The sequence below is a fragment of the Platichthys flesus genome, chromosome 7 (genome assembly GCF_949316205.1).
Source record: "Platichthys flesus chromosome 7, fPlaFle2.1, whole genome shotgun sequence".
Classification (NCBI taxonomy): Eukaryota; Metazoa; Chordata; class Actinopteri; order Pleuronectiformes; family Pleuronectidae; genus Platichthys; species Platichthys flesus.
Genome location: NC_084951.1, coordinates 2371013 through 2388224, shown reverse-complemented (window position 1 = coordinate 2388224; position 17212 = coordinate 2371013). Strand labels below are relative to the sequence as shown.

The window sequence follows — 17212 nt, the reverse complement described above, 5'->3', positions numbered from 1 at the left end:
TGGATTGTGGGGTGGTGGTTCGCTGTGGGGGTGGGGGGATGGTGGTTGTGTAACAACCTTACAGATGGATTGAGGTCCCAGAGAGTCAGAGGAAGGAGTTTAACTCCTGCCAAACCTTGAGGGACTCTTCAACGTGAGGACAATGTCTGCTTTACTACAGTGCTGACAACACACGATCATGTGAAGTATCCTTCACACATTTAGAGCTAAAGGCGCATGAATTAAACCCCCCACATTTAAAAATAACATTGATTCCATCAATATTCATATTTTAGTTTCCACAAAACCCCATCCCGTATCATAGCCTATAAAACAACACAAACAAGATTTATATGCACAAACATTTTTCAAAAACACAGTGATTATATCTTGAAAGGAGGAACTGAATCACTCTGACAAAAACTTTCTCTCCAAGTCTGAAGTGCTAGACAGAGCTCAGAGGTTTCATTTGAGAGGCCAGGCTGTGCCAAATTGTGTAGATAAATACAGCTTTAAAAGTAACTCTGCGGTTTTCTTGGAATCCTAATGAAGCCGTCTTTTGTGTTTATGTGCTGGCTGAAGCTGAGACTGTGGCGCTAAAATGAGCATGTCGCGCTTCACAAAGTCTGACAGAGCTGAGGAAGAGGCCTGGCAGAGTCGGACAGCTCGCCAGAGGTGGCCGTCAGCTTTGGAAAACAGAATTGAAAGTGGACAAACCTCTGAGTGAAAAACTGTGTTCATCGAGGGGCTTCATGGATTCCCAGATATGACTTCGGGTTTGGCTTTCAAGCTTAAAGCACTTTTAAGTTTAGGTTGATTTCAGCCGGTCAAAGTTGTCCACATTAGATTGCTTATTTCCATATTGACCAGTATCCAAGAGGTTGACAAAGTAAACGGATTATAACCCATTTTCTTTTGCGCCAGCAAAGGTAGAGAATAAATACATTTCCTGAATACTATCAGGGTCTAAATCAATTTCATTCCATGAACAGCGTCACATTTGTGGCTGAAAAAAAGTCTGGGAAATAGTTTTGTAGCGTTAAAAAAAAATCAGAACTTGTTTGGCAAGCGATACTGAAAAGATGTTTTTCTCTCCTTTAATGACTGGTTGGGCTTGTAGACTCTTGTGCAGCCTCAAGTCTTTGTTCTGGAACATTCTCCCTTCCTACAGGGGGTCTGGGGTCTCCGCCAGAGAGGTTGAGAAAGGTGAGGTCTGGTAAACACAGAACCAAGCAGAGTCCATAATTAAAGCAGCAAGCGGACCCTGCCAAAACCAATTAAAGCCAAAGGCTTTTACATGTCAGCTTGTATAAGGCTCAGTTTCCAATGCTTTGTTAAAGACTTGTCTTTGTCTCTGAACAGAGAAGGCTGTTGATGGATAAAGTGTAAATAAAATAAATGAGCTGTGAAACTTTCAATAATATTCATTTGAGATTTATTTGGGTCTTAATTACACAATTGATTGAATTAAATATTATCCCTAAGATTTTGCACAAATAACTGTCATGGCAGTGCAAACAATACAGCAGGTCGAAAAATAAACATGCTTTAATACAGATCATTTCCATCTTGTTTTAGTGCTACAGACCCATGAGAACACAGGGTTTTGGACATGATGCTCTTGTGACCACCATCCAAAATGAATGAGTTGGAAAATTACCAAATCTCTAAAAAAAATTGTAAAATAAAGCACAGCCTTAGGTTAAACATTACGGTGCATATAAGACATGCAGTCAAATAAAAAAAGGGCTAAACTCTGTGTCTACCACTTCGTTAAAGTACAGGAGCTCAGTGCTGTGACATGCCACAGATCAGAAAAGTTTGCAAAATATTGGCAGTAGAGTCAAATTACAATGTAACTACTACACAAAGATAGTAAAAGACTTTCGTCCTGCATTGTAGGGATGATTCCTTACCATTTTTTCAAAGACATGAGACAAGCCTCAGCTTTTAGCATCGAACTGTACATTATCTCTTAAATATGATGCCATGCCATTATTTTAAAAATATTGCAAGTGGATGCATGGGCTGATAAACTGTTTGATATCAACTACTAATCTTCAGCTTGAAGTATATCATACCATTCGAGTAAATAAAAAAAGTATTTAAAATGGTCTCCTCTGATTATGATCTGTTGGTGCTGGATGTATGTAATGTTAATAAAAAAATCTCAAACATGAGAGTAGATCACAGTCAACATAAACAGACAAAACTTCTGGTAGTTTTTCACAAAAAACATTCTGACAAGTATCTAACATTTGGTGCAGACAGATGAGAGCTGCAGTAGTTGTTTGTGAATGAACCTCCCCACTATCTTCAAGACAGTGATTCTTCACTGCACAAAAAAAAAACGCACAAAGTCAAGGCGAGAGATTGATGGGTCACTAATATAGGAGATTCCGTTTTTCTGTGAAATGCTGAAATGATCTGCATTACCAGCTTTCTGCAAGACATGCCGCAACTTTCTTTAAAAAAAGATATTAAAATGAGAAAAACTGGACTGTATTCCAAAAAGTTTCGAACTCTGTGTCACACTAAGTTCCAAGTCAGCCAGTTCTTAGAGTTTGAGCATAAAAATTACTTCACTGTTTTCAGGGTTTGGGGAGGACTCGGGCTGTCTTGGCAATCCTAGGGGGGTAAGTTGACTCAGCAGGTCCAGGCTGGTGCAGGGACTGCGGGCCGGGCAACAAGCCCCTTCGGGGTTTCCCCGCTCCTCAATGGGGCTAGCACTACTTCCACTGCCAATGCTACCAGCAAGGCTAAAACTTGCACTTCTGCCCTGGACCAGGCCCTGGAGCCTCTGCCTTTCCATGGCCTTCTTGGCCCTGTTTGCAATGTACCGAACTCTGCTTTGGCTCCTCGAGGAGGTCCTTCGCACCAAGGTCTCATCCACAGTCTCCTCGTATGACTCTCTAGGCTTGTTTTCTGAGGCAAAGTCACTTGCAGTCAGTGGCTCCACATCAGTCAATTTCCGTAGTTGCTCTGTCAGGTTGTTGGATGGACAAGACTTCTGTGGGCTGCCCTTGCGCAGCTGTTCCCTAGTTGGCCTAACAATAAAGCTGCGGCTGATGCTGCGGTACTTGCTGTCAAAGTTACAGGAAATGTCATCAGAGGTCAGATCCCCAAGGCTTTTGGAAATGGAAGTTGTATCTGTTGGGGTTGTGGTTGCAGTGGAAGACCTGTTGGCTGATGACTGCTTGAGCCCTTCCATGTAGAGCCGACTCCAGGTGTGCCTCCTTTGAGTCAGTCTGCTTGGTGAGTCCATACAAGCTTTCTGTGGGGGCTGCAGGGGTCGGGGATTAAGCTCATCTATGGAGCCGTGACTTTGCTGAAGATTTGGGATTGACTTGCTCTTGCTGACTGGCAAGGTTTCATAGGAGAGTAATGCTGAGTGACGACAGTTGACCCAGGGAGGGATGCAGGTGCTGCCGGCTGTGGGCAGGCTGGTGAGGCTTTTCCTGGCCAGGTTAGGCAGGGACAGGTCAATGACTGTGTCGCTGGAAGAAATGCTAGAGGAGGAGGACATGCTGTCTCGGTGGCTGTTTGGTTCCAGCTTTCTCCAAAGGCGGTCGTTCATGGTTGCATCAGTGCAGACCTCTGGTATGGCTGACTGGGCCTGTCCAGCTGCAGCGACATCCACCCGAACATGACCCTCGCTTTTTGTTCTTCTTACTGGTGGGTGTGATGGCAGACTATTAAAAACGGCTCTCCTGGCCTGGGCATTCTGAGGTGCTGGAACTGCAGGGGTTTCAGTGAACACTGATGCAGAAGGAGCCTTCGCTCTGTGGTCAGACTTGAATTCTGCCATATCCTCTGTCTTCTCTGTCAGAGTTTCTTGGTTGAATGTATAAGTACTTCTGTTGGTCTGGGTGTCTTGACTGCACTGGGACAGGACAGTATTCTCAGCAGGCTTTGTCATGGGTGACAGGGTTCTGGAAAGGGTAGGAAACATCTTATCTCTTATCTTGATGGGGCTGTCCATTAGCCCATTTGAAGCAACAGCCAATGGGGAGTCTGCATTTATTGCTGTGGATGCTGAGTGCAGTAGTCTAGATGAAGCACAATGTGATGCAAGCCTCTCTTTTGGAGAATGGATGGAATGTGGGTTCCTGGGGTTTTCAGAGCTCAGCACAGGAAATGGAAGCGGGGGAGCTGGTCTCTGCACTGTAGAACAGACTGTGGAGAGAAAAACCAAAATAAAATCATTACCCTCCATCAATGTGGCCTTTGGTCTATAAAGTGAAACATCATGTGCCTGGATTTAGGAATTAACTAATTTGATGGTTTGGTATCAGCCCTAATACTGACCTTATTAAACTAATATCTGCAAAATGTGACAAATTCACTATTTTGTGGTAAGCAAAATTAAATGCTTTTGTTGACTGTGCCCCCTGGCACAGTCAACAAATACCTAACTTTTAGGGGTTAATAACATTTTACATGCTGGTATATAATTAAAGAATAAACATTCACTTTGTTACACAAAAAGCAGGAGAAAATAATTCAATGACAGGATAATCACTCCCCCCCCCAAAAAAAAGACAAACTGTGGACAAAATGTTCATAATGGGAACACATATATACTTGGTCATATACGGTATATCACTGCATATTTTAAGGTATCTGATTAATTTGCATAATTGGTAAAAGGTGTTACAGGACATTTTAGACTTAGACAGATCTGCTGCAAAAAAGTAAATAAATATACGTCATTCTTTTATTCAGCCATTAAACATCCGTGTGGTGCGAATGGGAAATCAGTTCTATAGAGGGAACCTTGGAGGATTACATTTTTGAGTTATTCTGATGGAGATACTTCTAATTCCCAAACCTGATAAAGTAAACCTGAGACAAGGTCCAATTGTTTTCGTTTACCGAGGCTTTTACCTGCATCTCATGGCTAGTTATGATCTTAATTTGTTGTAAGGTCTTTATTATTGTGAATTTCTGAAAAGAATAGGTTAAGGTATCACACTCTTATATTTGGTGTATTATAATAACAGTCCTTTCTAGATCTACAACTACTCAAATTAAAGCTGATACTTTTAAAATAGGGTCCATTATTCAAATTCTAAACAAATGTTTTGATCCTGATAAAAAAAAAGTGAAATTGTCGAAATACTTATTGACTGGATTGTAAGGCATATGTTGTAACCAATCCAATAAACTTTAAAACCGAATACATTGAACACTGAAAAGTGATTCTGTGCAAACTTCAGTTTAATGACTGGCATTTTCCAGTGAGGGTCTATTTCTGGACATGCAGCTATTTTCACTGATGTCAAAAGGAAAAAAAACTAGCACAGGGATCCGGACTAACTTTTTCCTTGGTTGAACTGGTGCGCTAACTTTATCATTAAGTTGCACCACCACATACGCTCTGTCATTGGCGTAGGTTAGGTTGACATTTAACCCGGTCTTTTTCATGAGGACTGCTCAAGCCATTCCTTTCTAAAAGGCATAGTTTTAAATGTTCCTTTTTTTAGTAGGCTCCGAATCTTGATCTGGCTCTGAATCGGATGAAGCCATCTCCACAGAAGATAGTAAATCATGATTAGGAGCGGAGGCAGGTGTAACAACTGGAATGATATCCGTTGACAAAAACATAATCAATTGTTTATCTTGATTGTGAATATATCCCATATTTTTTTGTGTTTGTTTTGTGTGTTCTGTTTGCCGACAAGGAATGTGCCCTTTAGTTACGCACATTGCGCATTTGCTCACATTAAGCGTTCAATGGCTGTCCGTGAGTGTGTACATACAATCCCCTTTATACGCTGACAAAATAATCAATATTAATCAATCACTTTAATGTGCGTCAAAGGCAAAAGTCCATATACCCAGTTGTTTTTTATTAACAACTATTTGGGGCTGAGATAAATTCCAGGCGAAGTGGTGCAACCTATTAAAATGTTGAGTCTAAAAGGTTCGCATTCTGGAGCCCTGTTAGCATTGTGCTACCATTACTACCGATTGATATCATTATCAGTTTGTGCATTGCAAAAATATGTAAAAATAAAGCAAAACATTTATTACGAAACCCAACCAACCCCCAGAGGTGTGACGAAGCAGGCTGGTAGGATAAGAAAGAGTGATGTATTTTAAGGCTGCATGCATTCAGCAGTTTACCTGGCTCTGGTCATCCCCTCAATTCTGCACTAGGAACATAGAGAGCGTGCAAAAGGGACAGAGGGGAAAAAGGAGTTTAGCAAAAGTGGAAAGAAGAGAGGGGGGAATGGAGGAAAGGAATCAGCTCATAAGGACAGAGAAAGCATCTTAACAAGATATGTTAATGCAGATCAATCACTAAATAAACAAAAAGCTTTTGTTTTACAATGGAGAGGAACAAAGAAGAGGTAAAGCTGTGGAGAGAAACCCATCACATGATTTGATAAAAAGTACAGCATCAGCCAGTGATGTAGGACTAACATTGTAAGCACACATTTCTGGGTACAGAGGGCCATAAATCTGACTCCCTAAACAGGAATAGGCGTGCCGTGTATAGAACAGCTGGTGTTGAGCAGGAACTGAACTCCCCTGAAATATATCATGTGACGGAGGATAAGGAGTTTTCAGCTGGACGCATTCCAGACTTCCAGTGCTAAAGCAGTTTTAGTAGGACAAACAATGTCCAGCTGTTGGTAAAGTACTTATTGATATAACTGATTTGTAATGGTGGATTAGACTGCATAGGATAGAGTAAATGTTTAAATTCAATTTTAGTAGGACGTATTATTAAAAACCTCTGTTACAGTAAAAAGATGATATGGTCATCAGTGATAAATACAGTTTGATTCAGCAATAAATACTGAATTTTTCCTATTCAAATAAAATCATTTTGCTTTTCTCCTCATTTTAAATAATTATAGAAAAACACATTCAATTAATTTGTCACCCTGTACTACTTGGTTAGTAATTCAATGCTATAAAAAACGACTAGGACGTCATGATAGACAGTTGAGACTGACTTGCACGTATCAGCAGGAGCTTGATACTGGGGCTCCATTCAAAATCACTACTGTGTAGACTCTGGCTCCAAATAACGTTCTCGTATCAAGATGACAGAACTTGTATCAAGGACATTTTGCCTTCAATTTTGAGCAATGGCAATATTAGACTAGCGACCTGTCCAGGCTGTGACCGGCCTATAAGTGGTACATATATTGAATGGATAAAAATATATTTTTCTCCTATGCAATCACTGCATTGTTTACAGAGAACCATGGACTAGCAGGACTTGCAAATCTTAACAGAAAACTGTCGACGCTCCATGTGGACCTCACACTTTTTAAATAAACAAACACATGCATAGGACTAGCCTGAATAAATGTGTTATTGTAAATCAAAACAGTTTGTACGAAAATGTCTTGAACAGTGTTGCACCATTAGGCGGGGCACCCAACTGCAGCCTGGTGAATGGGACTAAAAGGGGGAGACGATGTGCTGGGAGCTTTCTGTATTCATGCTACTTTAGAGTACATGCATCAAAGTCACTAGATTGAACATAGCTACCTCCATTCATTTTAGGTTGTAACTTACCACTTTTCTCATCTGCCAAAAAGGTGGGTGGTATCAGGGAAAGTATTTTAAGGCAAAGAAAGGCAAAACAAATGGGATTTAATCAGTCGAAATGTAATTCAGTGAAAATAACCCCAAAATCAACTCTAAATTGGAAAATATTTCTTCAAACTATCAGGAAAACATGGGATACCAATGTGAGTCTTACCTACAGGTAAACAGCAGGGGTTTCTAACAGGTTTCTAGCACCACAATATACCACATTTATGCTATTGGTACATATGGAGGCTAACCAAAAGTCTACATTACACTTTAGAGTTACATTATGTAAGAGGTACACTACAACCACTACACTGAAGCTACTGGGTTATTACCAAGAGTGTCTCAGAGACATCTTACCAGCAAAGAACATGGGGGACTTATTGCGCAATTCTTCCATTTTCAGAGCAAAAAGTGCGTTCATCTCACGCTGCAGGGTGCCTACAGCTCTCTTGCGGCTGTCGAGGACCGAACATGGAGGAAGCATCGGAAGAGACTCAAAGCTGCTCACACTGTGCAAGCTGTCACAGCTGCTACTGTCACTGAGCAAGAGAGCTTCATTTGCAGGAAATGGGATGAGCATTGAGCGACAAACCGCACCATAGCTGGGGGGTGTTGCCTGCTGCCAACAGCGATTGGTCCTGCAGTCTGGTGTGAGGCTTTGCTTGGGTGTAACAGTGTTGGCAGGGTGTCTACGGGGAACACTGCAGGACCGGGTGTTCCTCTGTGATGAGTGAGGCTGAGGATGGATGTGCTGGGTACCTAGAGTCTGCCTGGCTTTGGACATGGGAAAGGGGACAGGTTCGAGGAGAGCCTTGGGTAAGGATTGAAACTGGGGATCCATGCAGGACTTGAGTTCGGGGGAAGACTGCTGTAACTCTGGCTGGGCAGCTGGAGGCTGGGGCTTGGCTACAGGCTCTGGCTTAACCTGTCTCTTGATTGACGAGGAGCAATTACTTCCGTCCTGTCTCTCCCCTGCAGCCATTTTGGATTTGCATCTCGGCCTTTCCTCAACCTGATCCCTTCTTTCAACCTCTGGACTCTCCTTTGAGCCGATCACACATGAGATGCAGTTGGATGACACCCCCACTCGGCCTGAGCTGTTAAGTGCAACACGCGCAAAAACCCCTGGTTTCATGTCCGGTGAGTCGTGAAAGTGGAGCCGACTGGCTCGTTTCGGAGGCTCACTCATGGGTCGTCGCTTAGCAAAAAGTGGACTCTTACCTTTACCCTCCTCAGGGTGAAAAGCCCCATTGGTGTCAGGATGGTCCCTGGGCACCTTGGTGGCTTGGTGAGATGCCAGTGATTCCCCAGTCAGGTGATGTGGTGGCGTGGGCTGTTGAGAGGCGGCAGCCGAGGCTTTGTCCCGGTCCTCAGACTCTCGATCCTCACTAGCGCCCTCTGAGCTGAAGTCTTTGGTGTCGATGGTGATCTCTGGGTAGCCCTTCTTGATTTTGGGCTGGCCTTTGGTTGGTGCACTGGCAGTGCGGCGCAGGAGGTGGGCACCAAACGGGTGCTTACGGCTGTGCTGTGCAACAGCATGGCTGTCCAGCGAAGCTTGCTTTGGGTTTCTGTGAAATAGCCCTTTTATGCCGCTGGCTGCTCTGGCCTGAAAAAAACACAATGAAATATTATTGTCAAACAAACAAGAAAGCTTAAAGTAAATCACAGAGAGGTCGTGCAGGAAAACATTTGTTTTAATGCAGGTGGGACTAGTCCACGCTGCATTATTTCAAAAGCACATGGATAGTTGTACAGTGAGCATGCGTAAAAAGGAAATCAATATACTCTGTAATACAATTTGAATGATCACTAGTAGTTTTTAATATAATCATTCAGATGCAATCCATGCTGACCTTGCTTTGAATTCCACTTAGATTCAAAGTGTTAGGCTGTAATACATTTTGAGCCCCACACATCTGTATAAATATAATGACTAAATATTAGTAGACAAACACTTAATTGAAACTACCAGTCAGACACACAGTGCACCTCAAGCCGTGTTTACCTATGCAACTAAATAGGGTGATGTGAAACTACTTTGTGCAGGGATTCAGTAGTGGGACCACAAAGACTCTGTGGATACATCTGAAAAATACAATACTGCAGTCATGTGTTAGCAGTGGGTACATAAATCGCCCTATTTTTCTATATAGAAATTAAACTATTCTAATAAACTGAACTAATTTAAAGACCTCATGAAACATTCCCATGATAACAGATTAAACTAATTGTAGCTCTATATAGAAAATTCTGATTCGTAAGATCATTATATTTTGTATAATTAATCAAAAGAGGGAAGTCAAAATGATCAGAAGCAAAGCCTGCCCTCAAGCTATTTTTCTGTTTTCTTTACTTGAAATTACACATAATATAAATTATAATTCTGCTGGACACTGGTCAGCAGTCACAATGTCGGGGAGTCAAATCCTACAAACATGAAAACATTTAGACAATGAAACAGATGAGTGTTAAAATCACTGACAGAAATGCCAAACCAAATGGAACAGTATAGGAACAAGACACAGTTAATATGTTGTGTAACCTACAGTTGTTACCATTTGTTTTGTAAAGAAAGTTTGGACAACGTGAAAGAAGTAGATCCAAGTAGTCTGATCCCAGGTGAAAGAATTACTGAACATATGACAACAGGAAGGCCGCAAAAAAGACAAGACAATATAGAAAAGAGCTTTTGGCTGAGTGAAAGATAAGAAATGTAGCTACCAGGAGAGAAAATCATGCCAGAGGAGTATTTGACCTTAATTTCTGCAAATAATTATATATAGTATACATATTATACAGTACTCCAACATGATTATGTGGTTATTGTTATTATACCAATGCTCATCTAGTGCTGAGATAAGTCCAGACATACTCATACTCAATCAAAATGTTAAAAGCTGGAGGCAGGGTGTCAACAGCTCCAGTGAATACTTTGTACCAGATTTTAGAGCAATTGCTCCAAACTTTGTGAAAATATTTGATTGGATTTTTATTTCATTACTTGTTGGCCCAAGAGACTCAAGGACAACATATCTTGCCAAACATGAAATCACAGTCATCTTGGGGTTTCAGAGCCATTTCCAAGCTAATATCTATCGTCAACCAATTACATTTCCTTCTACTGTATTTGTTGCCAGGCATTCTCTAAAGTTGCTTTCAGACAGGTACCAAACTCTATAAAAAAGAGAAAAAGAGAAGTGCCCTCAAATGCAGTGGAACTGTATATCCCTGCAGTGCACCAAACTGAAAAACTCCTGAGTTAAGAGGAAAAAATGCTCTCTGCAAAACACAGCACAGAGAAGTCACTGCAGCCTGGCAGATACCCTGACTTAAATGTTTGGCCTCTCTATCCAGCCTTTTAACTGGGCAGCTCGATGACAATGGATCTACTTGAGGGTCAATGAAGATGCAGGCAGGTCAAGCCATCATAACTCATGTGAGACATGAGTTGGCCTCATATTTTCAATGCTTAAAATTGGCTGATAAAAGGGGGTGTGAATGGGGGGGGGGGGGGTAATTAAGGTGGCTATTGGGTGGAGTGCGGCTCATGCAAGATGCTGACTGGGTCTCACTACACCTGAGTTCTGAGCGGGAGCTTCAGGGCTCCTAAAAATGTCTTGCCTCTAAATGGTGCATTTGGAAAAAGAGTGGTCCACTGGAATCACAAACAGACACAGGAAGAGAGCGAAAATCAGAGACGGGGAAGATGAAAGAAAGAAAATAATGGGTGGGGGGGGGTAAGAGAAATCACAACAGCAGGCACATGGCAACAGCTGAGAAAGAGGAAGTTCAAAGCAAGGACAATGAACAACAGAGATGTCATTTACATTTGTCTGGAGACACGGCTGAGTGAAGTGAAACTAGAGTATTAACAGGAGATAGTGACCCCAACATTATTTTAATCCTGAGAATAAAACTTTGAAAAAGAAATATAGGGTATTAATCATTTAACCAGAAACTGCCACAGCCCCACTTTCAATGTAGTGAAAGTAAATGGTTCAGCTGAAATAACGAATATTTTACAATAAAGCTTTGGGCCTCCAGGTATTCTATCTGCATGAATATAATGACTGCAGAAGACTGCAGGCTGAAAAATATCATGTAATGTGAGGCAGTAAGGTCTCATAGTTGGTGGCATCAGTGTTAATGGTTGTTTACAATGTGCGAAGATTGACTATAACTTTTTTCTATATAATGTTAATCTATTTTCAGCCAGCAATAAGAAGTGACTTTAATGATATTGTTAATCTTAATAAATAAAATATAATATAATAATACAAAATCTCTTAATATTATGAAAATACAAATCTGTTTAAACATATAGCAACAATGTAAAAAACAAACTTAAAATATGACCAACATCGTTCTGAAGATAAAAAAAATAGCCCTGCAGCAACCAGTGAACAAGTCCCACACACACCATGCAACTGGTCTGCTGATCATTCTTGAACAATTCTGAATTATTATTAATATCATCATCATATAAGTTTGCCTTTGATTGAGGATCCCCTTTCAAAAAGGTTTTGTTGTTAAGTTTAAATGTCATTGGCCGAAATATTATAAATCTCACACATACAATATTGATAAAATATACATCGATATACATATATCGATTGTGATTGATTTTCTGCATTACACTCTTACACAGGGAGTCTCACAAATTTGAGATGAGTCAATGTAACAGATGTTATTGTTTTTGGCTGGTTTTCATTGAAGTACCTACCTTACCAGTGATGTCATTCAAAGCTACATGAACAAAGATTGACGCCTCCTCCATACCTTCCAAGTACACGTGGCGATAACCTTCATACAGACACATCGGAGAAACAGGCACATTATCAGTCAGTAAAACACATGGCTTTAGATGAATGTGTGTTATATCAATCACATATTTATGTGACATAAAGGCCAATCCACATGATACTTTTTTTCTGATGTTTATGTTCTTCTTCTAGCCAATGATTTGAATCAAACTCCTCACTAGCATCATTAATCAGATACATTTACTGGATTCTGAGAAGCCATAACATAGTATATTGAGGTACAGATCTTATCTAACAAAATTAATAACAGATACCCTCTATGCTTTATGGTATGGTGTCCCTCTAGAACCTATACTTGGCCCACTACCATTCTGTTTATATTCTTCTGCTGGACGGTCAAATTTGCGGCGATTGAGATAATTATTGCTGAATAAGTGTAACACCGCTGCTTCAGGACAGATTAAAGGTCTGGTCGTCCTGTGTCTGAGTCTCTGTCCGAGTCTGTTTCCTTATCACTCCCTCTCTGACCTGCACTCATTTCACACTTTAACAATATACACCATCACTGATCACAAGTTATGAGGACAAGTTTTTTAATAATATCGTGATATATATATATATATCGATATCATCTAATATGAAAAAAATAATTGTTATAACATGTTTTCCCATATGGCCCAGACCTCGTTCCACCTCTACGTAGAGGACACTGAGCTGATTGTTTCCAATCCTGCTAATAAGGTATCCAACTACGACTGCTGTTTAGTCTTGTCCTCTAGTTGTAAAAACCTTTTATAAGAAAAAATATTTAATGTATTTGATCAGTTAAGGATTTTGTGGCATTTCATCAGTGAGCCAGTTCTTGACAGTGATCCTAGTTTTTGGCTGCTCCTGTCACCAAGTCGTAGTTGGACACTCTACTATAGTTGGAGATGCTACAAAAAAATGCCGGGCAGATTTATAAAATGTTTTACCTTTACTTTAATCTTTCTATTTATGAATTAGGGACGTCGTAGGTTTTTTGGCCAGTTTCCATTCCTTAATATTGACTATTTGCAAAAATGTGTTCGATCAAATACACGTATTAGTCCATATGAAACAGCTGCCTATGGTGCATTTAACTTAATGTAATATGTGCAATGATTATCAGTTGAGGCGGCATGCAACATCTCTTGTATGGGTTACGTAATTGAAAAAGAGACAGATTCTTTTCAGTGGTTTTGTCAGGTGTATTTTCTAACCTTTGACGTAGCCAGATAGCCTCTAATATTTATGCTAAGCTAGCCTAGCCACATTAGTTCTCCAGCAATGTACCCAATATCCCTCTTCCCCATCTCAATCTCACAAAGAACCAGAATCTATTCTGTTAATAAACTCTGCTTAAGTGATTCTTCACAACATAGTATATTAGACTGCAATTGTCAGAATCAGTAAAAAAGACGAAGTAACACTGATCATTTTAAATAAATATATAACTTCAAAATGTCATGATATGAGAGAGCAGCCACGCTCATGCCTAATTTTCACATCTTTACCTCACAGCTTTTAGAGGTCAGCATAAATACATGATCTGCATAAGCAGTTCCATCTTAAATGAGGTGCAGCACCATGTCTTACCTGGCATCATGCTGTTGAAGGCTATGGTACGCTGGCCGATGAAGTCCTGGCCAATGGGGTCATGATCCCACACAAGGAAACGCACCAGGGCCAGCTCTGGCATGTTGATCGTAAATACCAGAGTCTCCTCCCACATCGGGTTGAACCCTACATGAGACCGCCCCGAGGAAGCAAGGGTGCAGGAGAACGATGGAGGGGCAGAAGGGAATGGAAAAGATAGAAGATAAAAAGGAGACAGGACAAAGAAAGAGTGTGAGCAAATAAAAAAGAAAGAGGGAAAGTAGTAGAGATGGAGAACAGAGAGAATGGATGGTTCAGGACAAAGTTAGAGAGCGAGCTCAGCACTCATGAATTATTCAGTGCGTAATTGTGTGTGTGTGTGCACTGACAGAGAGGTGCTGGCTGTGCATGTCTCCACTCTTGCTGAGCTAATCAATTATAGATCAGAACGCATTCAGACTGCTCAAACCGCACATACACTCATCCTAATCGTATGACAAAGGTATACTACAACCAACCACAGATCCCCTCAAACAAACACCAGGGGCCGGTATTTCAAAATGATCCGACAGGATTAATCCACCTGGATTGGATTAAATCCTGATCAGATCCTAAAAACGGGTATTTCAAAGCAAATCTGATCCTGAAGATTCAGATTCAGATTTGGCAATCCAATCCTGCCTTTGATCCGGATTAAAAGCTGCTGTTGAGTATTTCAAAACTTAAGTGGGAAATCTGGATCAGTTTGATCCTAAAAATCAGGATCACCCTGATCCCACCTCAGAGGTGGATTTGAGGGAGATTACATGTTAAGATTTGAACAGTTGAAGTGTAACTGCTCCCAAAGTTCTTTGTTTAATACAACTAAGCTTCACTGCTGTAACATGCACGCTGTTCACTGCAATGCTTTAACAAATCGCCGTCAGAAGTGCAACACAGACTAAACATTACACTACTGCGTGTAAGTGACATTACAAACTCCAATTAACAAGGAATTATGAAGGAAAAACAATGTGATTTATTAAACTGGTGCTTTTGTTTAACAAAACTTTGATTTGTATGTTTAAGTTTGAATATGAATGCCTTATTTAAGTAACAGTTTTTTTGTTAAGTTACCCACTGATAAAGGCCTCCACTGAAACTCTGTCAAATGTTTTTATTCACATGCATTCAGCACACACACTTAATTTTCATAGCCAAAGCTCAACAAGTAATGCCATTTGGAGCAAGTCTGTGCAAGTCTCTTCCCACAGACATCTGTAAAGAAAATCTAATATTAAGGTTTTAGGGCTGTCCCCTTTGTTAACAACTGTTTCCTAAAAAGATATGTACAACACATTTTAAAATCTACACACAATGCCTTTCGAGTGAATGCATTCAAATGGACTGTGGGCCGCGGCATACAGACGCTAGCCTATTTACTAGCTTGTTAGCTCCTTAACACAGGAATCAATGGAGCAGCGTTAGCTCGCATTAGCGCGAACTCTGCTTAATTAGAGATCGCCAAGCTCTTCTTTCAACTTTGTGCTGATTTACATAATTGGTTAACTCAATATAATGATTGCCTTTCATCTAGTCTGAGGACGCATCAACACTGGCTAAGATTATACTTTAATTCAGAGACAATAGTTGAGCTAGCTTCTCCTTTTTCTGTAAAATGTTGGCTCCATTTCCTTTTTCCTCTCTGTGATCCAGGGGGCGGGACGGATTTGGACATCCCAATCTGCCGGTATCAGGATCACTCTGATCCAATCCAGCAAAGTTTTGAAATACCGGGATAGATCAGGTTGATCCGTGGCTGAGGACAGGGGGATTTGGTTATCCAGATCATTCTGATCGGGATTACAAGTTTTGAAATACCGGCCCCAGGACATCATGTGTGGCTCAGTTCACAAATCCCAGCAGTGAGAAGCACACAGCAGTTGGAATACCGAGCATCCACAGGAAACTGGACAGTAGTTAATGAATTATCTTATACTATATCAGGGGGAGGATACAACTTATTCCTTCAATGTTTTGACAGACAACGCAAACAACCAAGACAATAAGAATAGCTCTGGGCTGAACCAATCATGTGGCTGGAATAGAGTTACAGCCATATCTGGTTAGGTTGACGCACACAGCAAGTGTTAATGTTTAGGCTCCTGCAGAAATTTGACGACTGCAGAGAATGAATATAAACATGATCCACCACATAGTTTTAGCGGGTTTCCACCACTGAATAATTACACCACCGCTGCTTCAGGACAGACGCTCTTTAAAGGACCGGCCGTTCTTTGTGAGAGGCTCGGCCGGTGTCTGTTTCCTCCTCAGTTCCCCTTTGCCAGCACTCACTTTACACTTTAACAACAAACACCAACATTGATCACAAGTTATTAGGACACGTACAGGACCAATGTTTACTTTGTGTAAGTTTGATTCTCTAGAGTTTACGAGACAGGTTTAAACCTGCTACACAACAAACGTGTCACGTAAAGTCAGGACATCAGGGTTAAAGTGAGAGGAACGATCCGGAGACATGATCCAACCTCATCGAATAATTAATTTATTCTGACTTATTACTCTGCTGCTTTCGAGTTTGTACTGTAACATGCAGAGAAGGGGTGGTGTGGTCAAAGCTGTTTCTGAGCACATTAGGTTTAGCTTTAGATTATTGTAAACTTAAATATAAAATCATATAGGAACATCGAAAGTTTAAAGAAGGTATATAATATCAAATAGTTTGGAAAGATGGATGAACCAGAAAAATTAAACTGTTCATCTACTCACCATTATCATCCACCACTCTGGTCTGCTCCTTGCAGCAGTCCACTGGAAGGCCAATGATCTCCACCTCCACGAAGGGATCAATGATCTGACAGAAATACGCTTCCCAGTATTAGGGTTGCAGAATTCCAAGAACGTTCAAAGTCAAGGTAAATTCCACCATGTTTTAAGCCTGAAAGTACACCAGAAGTGGCTAAGCTAGCGGACGTTAGCATTTCTGACGCTCCCTGAATGCTCCCTTAATTTCTGAGTGAACTATCCCTTTAGGTATACTTTAAACGGGTAACCATAATGTTTTGAGTTGTAATGACTTTTTGGGGGTTCTGGCACTAATTAGGCCTCGGACCTTCATTGAAAGGTATTGATTTATTAGGGAACAGGACAAATCCAATTAATACCTAACCATATTTATCACAGGCAAGAATCCATCTTTCCAGTCTCACAGCTGTTTGGACTAGTTATCATCCTATGAGGCAGGAACTTAAGGCAGAGACAGGCATTGTGTGATGTCAGCAAGAAGCAATGGT

General features: G+C 40.9%; 1 protein-coding gene across 1 annotated transcript in view; it reads right to left on the bottom strand.

Moving 5' to 3' along the window:
- Positions 1–1397: 1397 nt before the first annotated feature.
- Positions 1398–17212, bottom strand: part of plch2a (phospholipase C, eta 2a) — a 66862-nt gene continuing 51047 nt past the window's right edge. The window contains exons 19-23 of the mRNA XM_062391759.1: positions 16689–16773; positions 13920–14066; positions 12263–12342; positions 8761–9145; positions 1398–4155 (exon numbers count right to left, since the gene is read on the bottom strand). Of these exons, the coding sequence (XP_062247743.1) occupies positions 2537–4155; positions 8761–9145; positions 12263–12342; positions 13920–14066; positions 16689–16773 (2316 nt within the window). The 3' untranslated portion in view covers positions 1398–2536. The remainder of the gene's footprint in view (positions 4156–8760; positions 9146–12262; positions 12343–13919; positions 14067–16688; positions 16774–17212) is intronic.